At 39.4% G+C, this 16,629-nt stretch overlaps 1 protein-coding gene across 5 annotated transcripts in view; it reads right to left on the bottom strand.

Moving 5' to 3' along the window:
- SOX5 (SRY-box transcription factor 5) overlaps positions 1-16,629 on the bottom strand; it is a 1,186,854-nt gene that overhangs the window by 72,747 nt on the left and 1,097,478 nt on the right. For 3 of the 5 annotated variants that reach the window (XM_075551990.1, XM_075551991.1, XM_075551989.1), the window contains one exon: positions 9,440-9,586. The exons of the other annotated variants lie outside the window; for them this stretch is intronic. In XM_075551990.1, coding sequence (XP_075408105.1) covers positions 9,440-9,586 — 147 coding nt within the window. The remainder of the gene's footprint in view (positions 1-9,439; positions 9,587-16,629) is intronic. 5 annotated transcript variants of the gene reach the window in all.

The raw sequence follows: 16,629 nt of genomic DNA, 5'->3' as shown, positions 1-16,629 counted from the left end.
GCCTTGTCTCTCTTTCACAGCCTGGTTTATGATCCCGCTTTCTTCTCACTCACGTCCACTGCATAGTTGTGCCCCACCTCAGCCTTTTGTCTAAACCTCGATTTGTCAGCCTTGTTCACATCGAGGCCTTTGAACTCACTGTTTCTCCAGCTAGGGATATCATCTCTCCAGAGTCCGGGCAAAGAGGGCTTCCTTGATCCCACTATCTCAAGAAGAGCCCCCTTCTCCTCTGTCCTCAAGGATGTTCTACTTCGGTACTATGTTTTACTATCTTCACAACACTTGACAATCCATCAAATTATCGATTTGCTTAATTGCTGAGCATTTTTCTCTTCTGATTCAATTGCAAAACTTTAAGAACACAAATTGCTGTATTTATAGGTGTAATTCTACTGTGTGCAACTCAATTTGGCACATAATTGGTATAAATAAATAATTGTTGAATCAATGAATAGAAGGTGTAAAAATTAGGGCTACAGGCAGCAAAGGGGACAGATTTTGGAGTTACCATGGAGAACAGAGCTAATAGAAGAAACCAGATCTGTGTGATATTGCTTGGGCACCTGATAAAGTCATACCTGAAATCAGTATACTTCCTCCTCCTCCTCCTTCCCTTCTCCTCCTCTTTTTCCCCCCCTGTGAGTAATAACCCCATTTTTGCTGACTCCAGTTTGAGTTGGGTTTTCTATAACTTGAAACTGAGAAATCACTCACAAATACAACTGCCACCCAGAGGAACAACAATGCTTCGCCCATTAAAGATGATATCAGGTCTATTTAAATAAGCACTCTATGATATAATGAGTTATTCTGAATGAAATAATGTCATTTCATGCAGTGGAGGGTTGCATGTCATTGTAGAAGTCTAAAATTGACTTCCACTGAATCAGTTTGGACTCCGAGTTCCTAGGAAGGGTAGAGTAGAAAAGATCTGAGGTTTTGAGGACCGCACAGCCTCATCTTGCTCCCATGGGGTGGATTGCTGGATTGAATGGACAACCTTGTGGTAAGCAGTCCAATCTTTAATCTACTACTACTACCAGCAGGCTCCTTTGTGGATGCAGGCAGAGGTAAAATGGCCTTGTGCCTGAATTACTGTCGTGTGGCTGAGTATCTTCTGGGTTTCCTTCTTACTTGAGCACCTATATTTTATCAAGAATGTCTACTGTGTTTTATTTTAAAAAAATGAAACTTCAATTCTTTGGATTTTGAATGTGGTTGCTTTCAGCTAATCTTCTAACTCTTGACTCTCACATCGATGTCTGCTTAATTATTGTTTCCCACTTTGATTGTGTAACCATTAAAACTATTAATAGAGTTCTCTATTTTCTCAAGTAAAACACACAGATGGAGCTGCTGTGTCAATGTACAGCTTCAACTAGCCATCCTACATGGTCCCGTCTTCATGGGCTAGTGGCCTTTCATTACACTTGGAGCGTCTCTGCTGCAGAGACCACTGAATGTCATCTGCGTTTTCCAATAAGTGGAAATGTGTACGCTAAATATATTTAATGAAGTATGCATAATCTAATTTGAGATTTAAAGTAGTACTCTAGGGTTCCACTTCTTGTTTCTCTAGACAAACAGTTCCAGTACAGGTAGAGGCTACTGTGATGGAAAGGGGTCAATTATCAACAAGCAGCGATCAATAATTGAGGATAGGAAATGAATAATTTCAAGTCAAAATAACACATAATTACCCTAAAAGGAAAGATGACTTTAGTTTCTTCAGCCGCTAAAGAAGTAACTTGGCAATTTTAACTACCATATTCATAGTGATTGTGCAAGATACGTCTCCTACATAGGAACATCTTTTCACTAGTCTATTTCCTCCCTATGCTATTTTAACACGGACTGTCAGAATCAATGGCAGTGAGTTTCAGCTTAGGCTTGGTCTTACAAGGATCCCTGGTGGTGTCGTGAGTTATGCACTGGGCTGATAACTGCAAAACTAGTGGTTCCAGGCCACCAGGAGCTCTTTGGGAAGAACACAAGGCTTTCTGTTCCTGTACACATTACAGCCTTAGAAATCTAAAGCAAAAGTTCTGCTCTGTCCTATAGGGTCATTGTGGGTTGGAAATGGGTCTGGTTTTGCCTGGTTTTAAATTTAAAAATAAATTAACACCTAGGTTTTTGGCTCTTTGTCTTGAATCAATTTGAGAGGGAAATCTTTCACGTAAATCTGATTCTGTGACTACCTCTGTGTGTCCACACACTCACCCTCTTCTCATGTCCTCTATGGTTCGCATTATTAAAAAGCTTTGCACGGCTCATCCGCCCCGGCTGCTCTGTTAAAAACAGGTTCCAGTCTAAAGAAAATCAACACTAGGGCACCTAGGCTTGGGTAGATAATTTCTAAGAATGTTACTTAAATCCAACTGCATATTTCCTTGTTTTCTTCTTTTGATGGAGAATAGTGTATTTCATTGTTGTTGTTTTGCTTTGATAATTTGTCTTCCTTTCATGGTACAATTGTGATCAATTCACCTTCTCTTTTCCTCCTTTCCCCCTCAATTACAAAAATATATCACCAAATGACCTTTGTGGACATTTAATATCACTGTGCTGAGAAAGGCCTCTGTTTAAGGACCTAGCAGTTTGCTATTCCTGTCAACTGAATTCAGATGGAAAGGAAAGGAGGTGGTTCATTCCAGGGGTTCTGCTGATAACACTTCATTTAACATATTCCAGTTTAGCAACATGGGACTACAATAGAGGACTCTTTTATACAAAATGACAGGGCGACTCGGCGGTAGCCACGGCAAGTATGTCCCACTTGGGACGCGATGATCATGATAATGGGCCACGTCTGCAGTTCAAACCTATGAGGCAGCTCTTCTTAAATGCATTCACCGCTTAAGTGTCCCCACCCATGTCACATCTTGCGGGTTCACACAATAGCTATTTTACAGACACTAGAATCCAGGCAGAGTAAGGGAAATGTAACAGCTATTCAACACAGCATAAAGCAGCTGCATGGGGCACGGTATTTTGGGGGGTGGGAAATCCAGGTATTTGATTACTATGTCAGGAAGAGTTTCAAACATAAGACTAGAAAATGACTGACGTGCATGTGGTCAAACTTAGCATCTCTTTCAAAAGTTTCAGGGTACGCCTATAAAAATACCAGGTTCAACAGTTTCAGGGTGGACCGTTGATTTTATTTGATGCTGCCATATAGAGATGAATGAAAGCTCTTCTCTATTAATCCCATTTCAGCCCAGTCTATCACTGAAATATACCACTGCTAGAGACCAGACATAGCCCTGTGTAGTGAGCAATGGTTCTATGAGGTATTGAAATGCTCCAGTGATGTTAACTAGCAGTCTTTTAGGAAACTGTTTTATGTTAGAAATAACACCACAGTGATGGCCACTATTCACCATTTGTCATGGCCAAGTAAAGACTATGAAAAAAAATTAAATCAACTTATAAGATTATTATATTTGGACACTGATTTTTGAACTTTAAAAACATTATTTATCATGCTAATTCCCCGATGGAGACTTAGCATTTCCTGGACTACTTCAAACTTAGGAAGTCTCTGTGAGATTTTGTGCTTCATCTTTAAAATATGTTTGTTATATTGCTAAAAATAATGCTTCTATAGCTCCTGTTCACTGTGATTTTATTTGATTGTGTTTATACCACATACACATATGTACTTTTGGATTCTGCATGCCTCCCCAACTTGGCATTGTTAAACATTGCTCAATGGGACTCATATGCTGTACCTCCCAAACCTCCAGGTAGAATAAACTGTCGATCAAGACACATCTTGATCACCCTCTGACTTCTCATATGCCTCTGATGCTGTTCAGGAACCTTGAAGGGAGATGTGTCACCATTTGTGCCTCACACTATTAAATGATGAAGTCCTACCCTGCAGACCAGGTGTGTCTGGATTGGATGTTAACTTGGTGGCTTTCCAACAGGGGTCACTGGCACTTCTGGGGTGACGCACAACACAGCTAACTGACTGGGAAAGATCTTCTTTGTTTTATCTGTAAATGAGGATCAGACTGTCAAAAAGCCCTGAGCCCCACTGCTAAATTTGAAGTCGCATTTACATTTACAAGGATATTACAGCTCAGAGAATCTGCATCTAGTCTGCTGGTTTGAGCCCCTTTGGGCTGATCGTTTGAAACGTTTACTTTTTCTTGTCATAATGCTGAGGTCTCACTGCTGTGCAAATGGGCGTATCACCACTGGTCGTATGTGTAAAGAACCACAAAAACATCGACTGGGACAATATGTGCACTCCGGAGACACAGTGTTGTTTTTAAGTAGCCCATAGGGGTTTGCCAAGAGGTGGCCTAATTTTGCAGTGGTTAAATTCTTAATATTGTGAAGTTCAGATATATAGCATACCTACGACACGTGATGATTCCGTGATAAGATGAAATTTACAATCCTCTCCTTCATCAACAATTGTGTGAGCAGTATGGGAAACTGAGTTAAAAGTATGCTTTCTCAACTATAGAAGGTATCGGTATAGATTCTTCTATTTCAGGAACTTAACTCATCCCTAAAGAACAAAATACATCAAGAGCAAGTACTATCTCAAAGAAAGAGGTCACTAGATTCTTAAAAGATTAGAACAAAATATGCTGCTGTTATTTAGATAAAAGGAATGTATATGGGTTGCAGAAATGAAAGTATTTGGATGTGCTCTATATTGTTTACCAGAGTGATAAATGTTAAACAAACAATCTCAGACATGTGTTAGACATGTTCCAGACAGCATTACTATCTCTGAGTTTCAAGAACCAATATTGCTGAACAGTAATTTAATAATATGATTTTCTTTAGTAAGAAAAAATATTTATTTTAAAGATTTCCTTTAAATGGGATCTCTCATTCACTAAAAGTTCAAGCTTCCAGACTTTCCTCCAAAGTCGTTTACCAATATTTAGCTGTAAACTCAGCTGTGAAGACACACTTGTGACCAAAAAAAGGATACTTCTAAAGAACTAAACATATTTTATATGATCAATGAAAAGGAAAATTCTAAAATAGAATCCAGGGAACAAAAAAAATGATGGCTAGAGACAAATGTACATGTTTTTAGGGGAAAAAATTATGTTACCACCTGAGAACTTTAAATAAAACAGCTGATGTGTAATTCTCTATCACTGAGGTTTGGCAAGACAGAACAAAAGAAGGAAAAAAAATTCTTGTAGCTAATAAAATCAAGATGCTCCAGGATAAAAAAAAAGCAGGAGGAGGAAATTAAGTCCTGGTCATATGTCAGGCATTAATGCAAACGGTTCCCAAACAGTAAGTTCAAGGGCACATAACCCGACAGCATTGTTACGTGTGTTCTCCAATGCAGGCTTTGAACAGACCAGATTTCTCATTGTATTTCCACATTTACAGAACACAATTCCTCTGTGTGGTTTTCAGCGACTCACTGTTGAGTCCCCTAAAGGTTTCTCTATCATTTAATATTATAAATAATTATGTTCCTAGGCGGCAGTTCAAAGCTCAGTGCAGAACTCTTACAACACCACAGGCAGGTCAGGTGACCTTTCTCCAATTCTCTTCTCTCTGGTGCCGAGGACAGACAAAGTGATATGTCTGTCATACGCCATTACCATTAGAACAGAATCTTGTTCTTTTATTACAACTGAACTCCGCCAGATTTCTCAGCAGGAATGCTAAGTGAAATCAATGTCTTGGATTTCCAGGCTGAGCTTGGAGGTCACAGCCACTCCATCATTTCTCAGCATTATCCTTTCTCTCGCGCGCACACACTCCCCAAGCCTCCAACTGGCACACAGCAGATTGAAAACAGCATGCATCAGAGGACTCATGCTGTACAATTTTACAGCCTTTTGGAGCCCCTCCTTTTGATTCCCCCTTCCATTTTTTTTTTTGCAAATTGCAAATAAGTTTTGTTTGTGTCCTTCTCTGGAGCTGTGGGTCAAAGGCACGGGAACACCTAGGAAGAAGGGCACGCAGGGAAATTCAGAGGACAGGGCAGCTTTTTGACAGTTGCCAGTAAGATCATTATCCTGGCATCCTCGCTGGCACGTAATACACAATTCCATTGTTGCGGACAACAAATGCACTTTCCACGTAAGCCATTAATTTGGTGCATATCAGATAGGTATAGAGACCCCAGCAAAGATCCTTAATAATATATTTCTATTTCATCGTTAGCTAGACACACCAATTCACAAAGTGAAACATAGAGAACACAGCCTCAGGACACCAACACTTGATTGTTTACAAACATACAAATGCTAATACATGGTAGCCATCAGACACAGGTGAAATAGCTGTGTGAAGTCAAAATGTTTATTATGCTGTGCCTATGTGTCACTTCTAGGAAAGTAACTTCACGTAATGCAATGGAGCCTCTTTATTGACAGTTGGCTGGATATTTTAGGGGAATTCTCTGTATTGAAATGATAGCAGCAATGCTTATTTGTCTGGCTATTTAATTCACTAAATTTTACTGCTGAAGTAGAACAAGAACACATTTAAGAAATGTTTTCTGACAGTAAGTGTAGCTGTAAACTGTGTGTGAGAAAATATGGAGCAAAGAAAGGTCATAGTTTTACTAACTCATTGTTCCTACTTTTTAAAAAAAGTTTCTCCCACCCCCCCCCTTGGTCAAACCATTTACACCTTTTGCATCCATTGGAAATGTGGAGGAAGTTTTCTTAAATTTTATATGATAATAAAATTCACAAAGGGCTAATTAAAAAAGGTAATGGTACATTAAATAAAACTACAAAATCACTTAAAATGAATGCAATGAGATCTATAGAACAAGCTATATTTTACTCAAAACCCATTGCCACCGAGTCACGTGTGACTCACAGGGATCGTGGGGGACAGAGAACACCCCGTCGGGGTTTCTGAGCCTGCAGCTTGTTCTCCTGGCCTGCGAGCTCTGATCCCGTTCTCAAGGGGTGGCTGTTGGGTTCTCGCTGCTGACCTTGGGTAAGTGCAGGTATGTAAGGTCAGATAATGTGGCACCATTTTTAATGACTGAAGAATTACTCTGTAGGACTCTATCAACACGGAGAAACATAGCCCATAAAGCAGCTTCCTAAGCTTGGCAAATCCAATTGTGCTCAGTTTTTGTACCTGAAACAGTTACCCACGAAAGAATATCTGTAGCAGTCATTCCATAAGTATTTGAGTGGATGATGAAATGATCCAACAAATGGTTGGATCTATAGATGGGTTAGGTCGACTGGTATTGAGAAAAACCTTCATAATTATTTGCAGAAGTAATTTGGTAAGAAAGCATTAAAACAAAAAAAGTCACCAAAAGAGAACTATATACCCTAAACCCATAAAAATGTTTTAATATAAGCATCACTATGAAATATGATATGAAATCACATTGCTACATCAACGAATAATAGAACAATACTCAACACAAGGCTTTGTTTGTGCCTCTGACAATACTGCGCCAACTCCTTATTTCACTCAATTAACCTGTTCTTGTAGTGCAGAAATACCAAAATATCTGTATTTGAAAAGTTCAAGATATTCAGCAAATGCTACAATTTTTATCAAATTCTCAGTTACATGCTACTCTAAGTTAAAAAAAACACAACATCAACAGGCTTTATGTACACGAAAACACACAACTAGCAAGGTTCACTAGAAAGTTGAAATCCAAGATCTTAAAACATCAACATGGTGTATTTGCACTTCCTGATGCCACAATAAAAGATAAACAAACAAAACAGTGTCACAGTCAAGTAAATCCTCTACAGAGAGAACCTATCAAAAACTCACAGCCATTGAGTGGATTCTGACTCGCAGCGTGACCCTAAAGGACTGTGTAGACTTGCACCTCAGAGTGTGGAAACCGAAATCTTTCTTGAGGCAGAAGCCCTGGAGTGGATTTGAACCACTGGCTTGCAGTTATCGCCCAATGCTTATTCAACAGCACCGCAGGGGTCCCGACGTCACAGTAGGGTGTACAGGATGCTGTTGTCCTATGCGTCTTTATTTATTGCTGGTGAATCATGGATCTGCCATAAGGTCATTGAATAGATTTTGTTTCTTCCTCAAATCTTAAACTAGGCTATGCTAAAAACCAAATGCATATTTATCTTACTAGTCTGGACAATTACTTAGGCATTCTGGGGAGAGGGAAGCTAGACTTCATACTCTTCTTAACTAACTCCTTTTCTTCTCCTTCACAATTCATCCTCCACAGTAATAAAGTTACAGCAAAACACACATGGGAGAGATACCAGAGTCCTGGAGAAGAATAAAACAAACTTAGGGTGTTATTTTTCATTATCTTGTAATCGTCTTTTTTTAAAGATCTTTTCCAGCTTTCTGTGATGACGCTAATTCTCTTACAGTTTAGATATTTCAACAGGGGCAGCAGAAACAAATTTCTAAGTATCTCAACAGAAGACATCGTATTGTTATTTTGGTGGAAATTTAACTATATAATCAGCTTGCTACTAAGTATTTATTAATCAGAAAATAGATTACATATTCTAAATTCTATAGTCAGGAAATACATATGAGGAGGCTTCAAAAAATTTCTGGGAACATGGAATGACAAGACGCTGGAAAGTTGACACCAATTTTGTGAAACCCTACTATGCTTCCCTGTCAATTCCCTGAGTGACTGTAGGGACTGTCACTTTAAGGTGACTTTATTCATAGAAAGCTTAGAATGGCGTCCACAGGACACCATTTAAATAAGCTCTTAACAAACACATAAAACCATTTAAAATTAGTTTTACTGCTTTTCTCTCCATCTAAGCCAAGAGATAACTATTGACTGACTCTTCGCTGATCCCGTTCCATAGTCTAGCAGGACATGTTTCCTTGGCTTCATACACAAACCTATTTCTGAGTGGCCCAACCCCTGGCAATATTCTCATATCCTTATCTTGACATGACCGTGCCACTAGATGGCTGCTCTATCCAGCATTGGCCATCGTATAACGATCACTAAGAGTTAAATAAAGCATCTTCTACGTGTTCTAATTCCACTCATCCTTGTCCACTTCAGGCGCCCTTTTCTCATGAAATCTAAGCGGGAGCTCTCACTGAAGGACATCTCTTGCTCCCAATAATTTCCATAACACTTTATCGCTCATTTTTCCTAAAATGTACAATTTTGTATCATATAGTATGTTTATTTTTAAAATAAATGTCTACTTTCTAAATATCTACTTCTAAGATAAGTGGGCACAAGATAAATTCATCTGATTAATCTTTTTACCCTGCACGTCCCCACAATAACTCTCAGTGCATGCTTGTTGAATAAAGAGATGACAAAATGTGTGCTCATACATTTATATGTATTCCTTATTGCATCTAACTGATTCTTAATCCTGGGCAGATAGGGATTCGTTGCTGGCACAGATCGATATCCAATAAATGATACGAAGAAAAAGAAAAAAGCTCAATGGTAAGACGGGGATCTGCTTGGAAAGAGTACCTTGCTTTTGGGTGGTGGGCTGCTTGTGCTCTTGTCTGTGTGAATGCTGGTAGGGGAGACAGCAGCACCAAGGTTGCCTTGGGGTATGCCTGGAAGCTTTCCTCCTGGAGAAACCTGCATTGCAGCTAGCTGGGCAGCATATAACTGCTACAGAAGGCAGAAGAAGAGAAAGAGAGAGAGATTTTTTAAGTCATCAGTAATAAAACGACTGCACCTCTCAGAAAGTACCTGTCTTCAGATGTGGTATTTTCCCTCGAGGTACTTTTGTTTAGTTCTCTGAAGTCTTTTAAAGAAGAAGCTGTCACCTAACGTTCATGACTTACTTCTCAGGGGAGAAATGACAGATACCATATATGGGGAATTTCAGTGTCAGCATGTCTAGGGATTAAAAGCAAACTAGAACCATGCACATTGACTCTTCCCTGAATGCTTAGCCAAAGCAAACACATCGTATTATGTGGTTGAGACCTCTTTCAAGCTTACATAGTGCGCTACAAACAAGGGAACACAGCTTCGTTCAAACAATAGATTCCTTACGATCCATGATGGACAAGTCCCATATAATTGGTTTCTCTGTCTTTGTTAAAATTGGAACCTGCAGCATGTTTCTTTGTCATGAAGGTTTGTTGTATTGAAATACAATAAAGGCATTGAGAAGGACGGGAAGGAGGGCATTTGAGGACCATTATCTGTTCGGCTTACCTACATGGATAAAAACTAGCTGGATGTTTGCCAGAAGTTCACTTTACTTCATGACACATAAACACAGACAAACCTGAATTATCTGGAGGACTGGGGTTTTACATAAGCTGTCTAAAGCACATACTCTTACACTTAGCTATCACACAATAATTCTTACTAAGCAATCAATAAAAAAAATCCCAATCACTCGAGTGAATTGTAAATTTAAAGCAAGGTTTTACTTTAATAAAGATAATTTCATGATATTGTACCAAGACAAAATTCGGTGTAGACTGAAATGAGCACATCACAAACTTTAAAAGGCTAGCTAGGGAGGCAATTACTATCGTGCAGGAATCTCCACTGCTACCGGGGTTCCTCTTTTCCATTTGGCTTAAAAGTCCATGAAGATTTGTACTATGCAAAGTAGAAATTCTGTGAATTCTAGAGGGAAATAAAGGGGCTTTTATGGAGAAGTATGGTGAGATTGCTCTCTCAATTATCTTGCCATCTCTCTGAAAGAAAAAATTTAAAGGATATAACTTATCAAGGTAAGCTAGAGATCCCAATAAGGAGAGTCTATTAAATAAATCATGTAAACTGAAGACAGAATCCTGTGCATATCAAAACACATACACACGTCGTTCACACTTTCCACAAAGATATTAAGAGTAGTATGTCTACATAAAAATAGGAAATGAAAATAATGAATAAAAATGATAGGCATTTCTTTTTTTTTCTTTTTTTAAACAATTTATTAGGGGCTCATACAACTCTTATCACAATCCATACATATACATACATCAATTGTATAAAGCACATCCATACATTCCCTGCCCCAATCATTCTCAAAGCACTTGCTCTCCACTTAAGCCCTTTGCATCAGGTCCTCTTTTTTTTTTCCCCTCCCTCCCCTCTCCCCACTCCCTCATGTGCCCTTGGTAATTTATACATCGTTATTTTGTCATATCTTGCCCTATCCGGAGTCTACCCTCCCCCCCTTCTCTGCTGTCCCTCTCCCAGGGAAGAGGTCACATGTGGATCCTTGTAATCAGTTACCCCTTTCCAACCCACTCACCCTCCACTCTCCCAGCATCGCCCCTCACACCCTTGGTCCTGAAGGTATCATCCACCCTGGATTCCCTGTTTCTCCAGCCCTCATATGTACCAGTGTACAGCCTCTGCCCTATCCAGCCCTGCAAGGTAGAATTCGGATCATGGTAGTTGCGGGGAGGAAGCATCCAGGATCTGGGGGAAAGCTGTGTTCTTCATCGGTACTACCTCGCACCTTCATTGACCCATCTCCTCTCCTGAACCCCTCTATGAGGGGATCTCCATTGGGATAGGCATTTCTTTATCATGCAAGTTCATTGTAGTATACATTCTTGGCACACACACACAAAAAAAACAACCCAGCAATCAGATTTATACAATTGCATCATTGGTCATGGAAGTTTTTGTGTGTATGTGTGTTGGAACAATTGCATTCTATTTTTATTCCAGTCAATCAAAAAGATGATTCAGTTCCTAAATGTTAGCTTACATCAAGATTAAGAGGCTAATTCAAATATGATGACTGAGACTTTCACATTTAAAAGTATCAGAACTGACGAGTCTTTTGGCAGCTGTAATGAAAGCAAAGGCATAGAGCACAGTGTGGTTTGAAGGCACGGAAACTACTGTCTATGATGGTGGCCCTGTGACCTGAGGCGTGTCTATGATGGTGGGCCTGTGACCTGAGGCGTGTAGCAAAACCCACTCAATGCACGGAAACTACTGTCTATGATGGTGGGCCTGTGACCTGAGGAGTGTAGCAAAACCCACTCAATGGACAACAAACACACTTCATGGCCTCTAATGTGAACTATGACTTTAAGTAGTCCTGTATGAGTATTGGTCCCTCAGTTATTAGCATTGAACCAGAAGAATAGCAGATGCTAATAATAACAGGAGAAACCATGTGGAGCAGGGAGGGTACAGAAACCTCAGTACTTTCAGCATCATTTTCTGAAAGTCTACAAATACACTAAAAAATAAAGTCTATTATAAGGATCCAGTATTCTAGAATGAGAAAAGCAGCTTTAACTGTCCTCATCCTGGATTGTTTATGAAGCTACAGTGAAAATAACCAATGAAAATCGTGCAATTTGCCCGGTAGAATGCAAGTATGCAACTAAAAAATGTCTCACTCTCCGGACACAACGGCTGGAGTCAAAGTGGGTGAACAAGTAAATGTGATGAAGAAAGCTGATGGTGCCCGGCTATCAAAAGAGATAGTGACTGGGGTCTTAAAGGCTTGAAAAAAACAAGCAGCCATCTAGCTCAGAAGCAACAAAGTCCACATGGAAGAACACACCAGCCTGTGTGATTGAGTGGTCCCGAAGGGATCAGTTATCAGGCATCAAAGAACAAAAAAATCATACCATTGACTGCACACCTCCATGATAGGATCGCTGAAGACAAATGGGTGCATAAGAAAATGTGGTGAAGAAAGCTGATGGTGCCCGGCTATCAAAAGAGATAGTGTCTGGGGTCTTAAAGGCTTGAAGGTGAACAAGCGGCCATCTAGCTCAGAAGCAAAAAAAGCCCACATGGAAGAATCACACCGGCCAGTGCGATCACGAGGTGCCAAAGGGACCAGGTATAAAGGCATCATGCAAAAAAAAAAAAGATATATGTGTGTATATGTATATATATATATGTGTATATAGACCATATTGAATGAAGGGGGAAGTACAGAGTGGAGACCCAAGGTCCAAGTGTTGGCCAATGGAGATCCCCTCACGTCAGGAGAGGAGATGGGTCAATGAGGGTGTGAGGTAGTACCGATGAAGAACACAGCTTTCTCCCAGATCCTGGATGCTTCCTCCCTCCAACTACCATGATCAGAATTCTACCTTTCAGGGCTGGATAGGGCAGAGGCTGTACACTGGTACATATGAGGGCTGGAGAAACAGGGAATCCAGGGTGGATGATACCTTCAGGACCAAGGGTGTGAGGGGCGATGCTGGGAGAGTGGAGGGTGAGTGGGTTGGAAAGGGGGAACTGATTACAAGGATCCACATGTGACCTCTTCCCTGGGAGAGGGACGGCTGAGAAGCGGGGGAAGGGAGGCTCCGGATAGGGCAAGATATGACAAAATAACGATGTATAAATTACCAAGGGCACATGAGGGAGTGGGGAGAGGGGAGGGAGGGGGAAAAAAAAAGAGGACCTGATGCAAAGGGTTTAAGTGGAGAGCAAATGCTTTGAGAATGATTGGGGCAGGGAATGTATGGATGTGCTTTATACAATTGATGCATGTATATGTATGGATTGTGATAAGAGTTGTATGAGTCCCTAATAAAATGTAAAGAAAGAAAAGAGGAGAAAAAAAAGAAAAAAAAGTTTCAGCAAACTCCCTAGGTATGATCCCTTTCTTATCCACTTAATAATGTATTATATATTTCGTCTTCATTTTTGAAAATGATTCCACTGATTATTATTCCCCAAACTCCAAAGTCAAATTTCGCCATTGAGTCGATCCCTCTCCCACTCATAGTCACCCTGGAGGCTCGCCAGACCTGAGCCTGCGGTTCCGGAGGCAACTCTTCACTGGAGTAGAAAGCCTTTTCTTACTCCTGCAGAGCAGCTGCTGGTTAGAAACTGTGGACTGTGCAGGTAGGAGTCTCACACATCAACACTACGCCCCCAGAGGATAGCAATGTCATTACTATTTTAGTAGACGCTAAACATGAGACTTTCATACTCATTAAAGATGACATAGAGCATTTTAACATCTGTACAGGAAGAAGAGATGAACAATATGATTATTATAAATTTAATTTACATTTTAATAGAATTATTCTGTAGCATTTACATATTTCATGGACAATTAGTTCATGAAATAAATGGACTAGTTACTCATCAAAGGTGATGGGAGTTTGGGTATATGTCATTATGGGCAGATACATAATTTCCAAAAAATGTAAGAACTACTATTCGAAATTCAAGAATAAATATATGTTGGAATATTTATTGAATAGAAAGTTCAGAAAGAGCACATTCTTGGAATGAATGACTTCCATGTGTTCTTTCTTTATCTTAATCTATCCATACTTTCTACTCTTTCCATATGGATTTTTTCTAAATGAATTGTCTTAAAGATGCTTCTGAGTAAATGGGAAGAAAATTACTTTTTCTTTTTTTTTTTTGGTGACTCTGGCGGGACTCGAACCCGCAACGAAAATTACTTTTTCAAGAGAAGGACTCATTTACAAAAACTTATATTTCTAGGAGAACAAGGCATTATCGCCCATATTACTCAACATAGAAATAGAAACTATGAAAAACATTTTCATAAGCCTACTTATTCAACCAGAGCACGGCCGTCAGCAGGTAGCTCAACTTCCCCCTAATCTCGCAAATCCATTTCTTCCTATCTGGTTTTCCCTATGAAAGGGGGCAATGTAATATTTAATGGAGGCATGCTTCTTGACTGGTTATCAATTTCCACTGTATTTGTAGCCACTATATCCACAGTATTTGCATGAAGCACACTTGATTTTACTTGATTTGGTCCTATCTCTCTCCAATGCATTTTACTTTGTATGACGTATGCATGGTTTCTAAATGTACTGTAGGGTACAGAGGGAAAAGTGCCCCGGTGGTGCAGGGGCTTTAGGTCTCCATAGATAAAACAAATAAGCAATGTAACACTGATGCATCTTAATCTGACCATTTAATATTTGCCATAAATGTCAGTAGTTTTAAAGAAGTTGCTAACTGAGTTTAATACTGGTTATAATACTACTCACTGCTGTTGGGCTGATTCTAATGTATAGCAAGCCTATACCAAGTTTCTGAGACTTTCAATCTTTATGGGACCAAACTGGTACTATATCTAACCCACAGCACCACCAAGAGTTTATGCATGGGGCTTCAAGATTTTATGGAAAAATTCTGTTATCTTTTAGTTTCATTTTTCTATGGAAAATTTTAATCCTTGTCAAATGTTAGGGTGGATAATTGAAAACAACAAGAGTTGTAACTTGTCATTCAACCTTTCTACAAAATCAGATTTGCATGCTGACTGATTTAAAAACAAGATAGTTAAGTAATACTGAATGTTAAAATAAAGCTGTTATAGTCTCTTGAAGTAAAATCATGGGTAACAAATTACACTGAGGTAAATTTTCACTTTCCAAAAATTCAATGAACTCTGGATGATGTGATTTTATAACTAGGTGTTTGCACAAGACGCAGGTCTACATTTCACAGAACCATTGACTGGTATTTGGGGAACGAAGGAGCAAGGAATCCAGTGGGGACCAGAAGGTCACCAGAATTAATAAAGGTCTTCTGACCCATATAACTTACTTATTATATATTTATATGTGGACATCTTAATAATAATATCTACTGATGTTTTCCTTCTACAATGCAGATTAGACTAATATCTAAAATTAAATATAAGATATAATAGGACAACTGCATCTGTGAAAAACAGTTATGTTGTTCTAAATCATAGACACAAACTGAGCGGTACTACAATAACTAAAGGGCTGAAGCTGAAAGAGGTCACTCACTGTGGTAGGTGAACAGGCCAACTGTGCATTTAGGCTTGCAGAATAGCTTGCTTCTTATCTAAACTAATGTGCTGAGGATTAGTTCAATCCTCCCCAGACCTAAAATACTGTATTTTTATTTCCTCTCTTCTCCTAGATAATGACTTCTGCAAAGGAATCACATACATTTAAGACAAGCTCTATCCATTGACGATGTTGTGTCTGCCTGATGCTCCTATGGCTATATATCTATGTGTTTATACATGCAAACATACATATAGTTTCTAAAATTGGAGAGAGACTCAATAACAACCTATACAGATACACAACCTTGTTTGCTCCAAATGCCTTGAGGCACTTGCTAACGAAGGCGAAATATTATATCCTTGTATGGAATTAGACCTGAAAGTAACAAAAATGAAAATCTTCATGTCTGTAAAAATAAACAATGTCATGAAAAACTGGGTTGTCAAAGGCTTCATTCTACTTGGGTCAGTAATCAGTGCTCATAGAAAATCCATCTAGAAACTAAGTGGCATGGGGCACTAGGAAAATCTGCTTCCAAAAGACCTCTTTAAAGTTCTAGTAGCTAGGATGAGTCTGACTTCAGTTGTGGTCCTCACCCACCCCATATGCTTGCAAATGTTGGGCCATAAAAATAGAAAGCAAAAGAAAACGGATACATTGGAATTACGCTATGGTGAAGTACACCAAATATAGCATGGGCCATCAGAAGACAAAAAATCTGTTTAGAAAATACACAACCAGAATGTTCTATATAAAGGCAAGGCTAGTGAGACTGGTGGATGGTTTAGTCACCGAAAGACAAATCACTAGAGAGAGACATCGTGTTTGGTATAGCAGAAGGTCTGCAAAAATGAGCAAAACCAAACCTGAGATGGGTTTGAGCCCACAACAATGGGCTCAGATGTGTATCACAGCTCATAGTAATGGTACAGGCCA

This window comes from Tenrec ecaudatus, chromosome 6, assembly GCF_050624435.1.
Source record: "Tenrec ecaudatus isolate mTenEca1 chromosome 6, mTenEca1.hap1, whole genome shotgun sequence".
Lineage (NCBI taxonomy): Eukaryota > Metazoa > Chordata > Mammalia > Afrosoricida > Tenrecidae > Tenrec > Tenrec ecaudatus.
The sequence above is the reverse complement of the archived record's forward strand: the minus strand, read 5'-3'. Positions and strand labels throughout refer to the sequence as shown.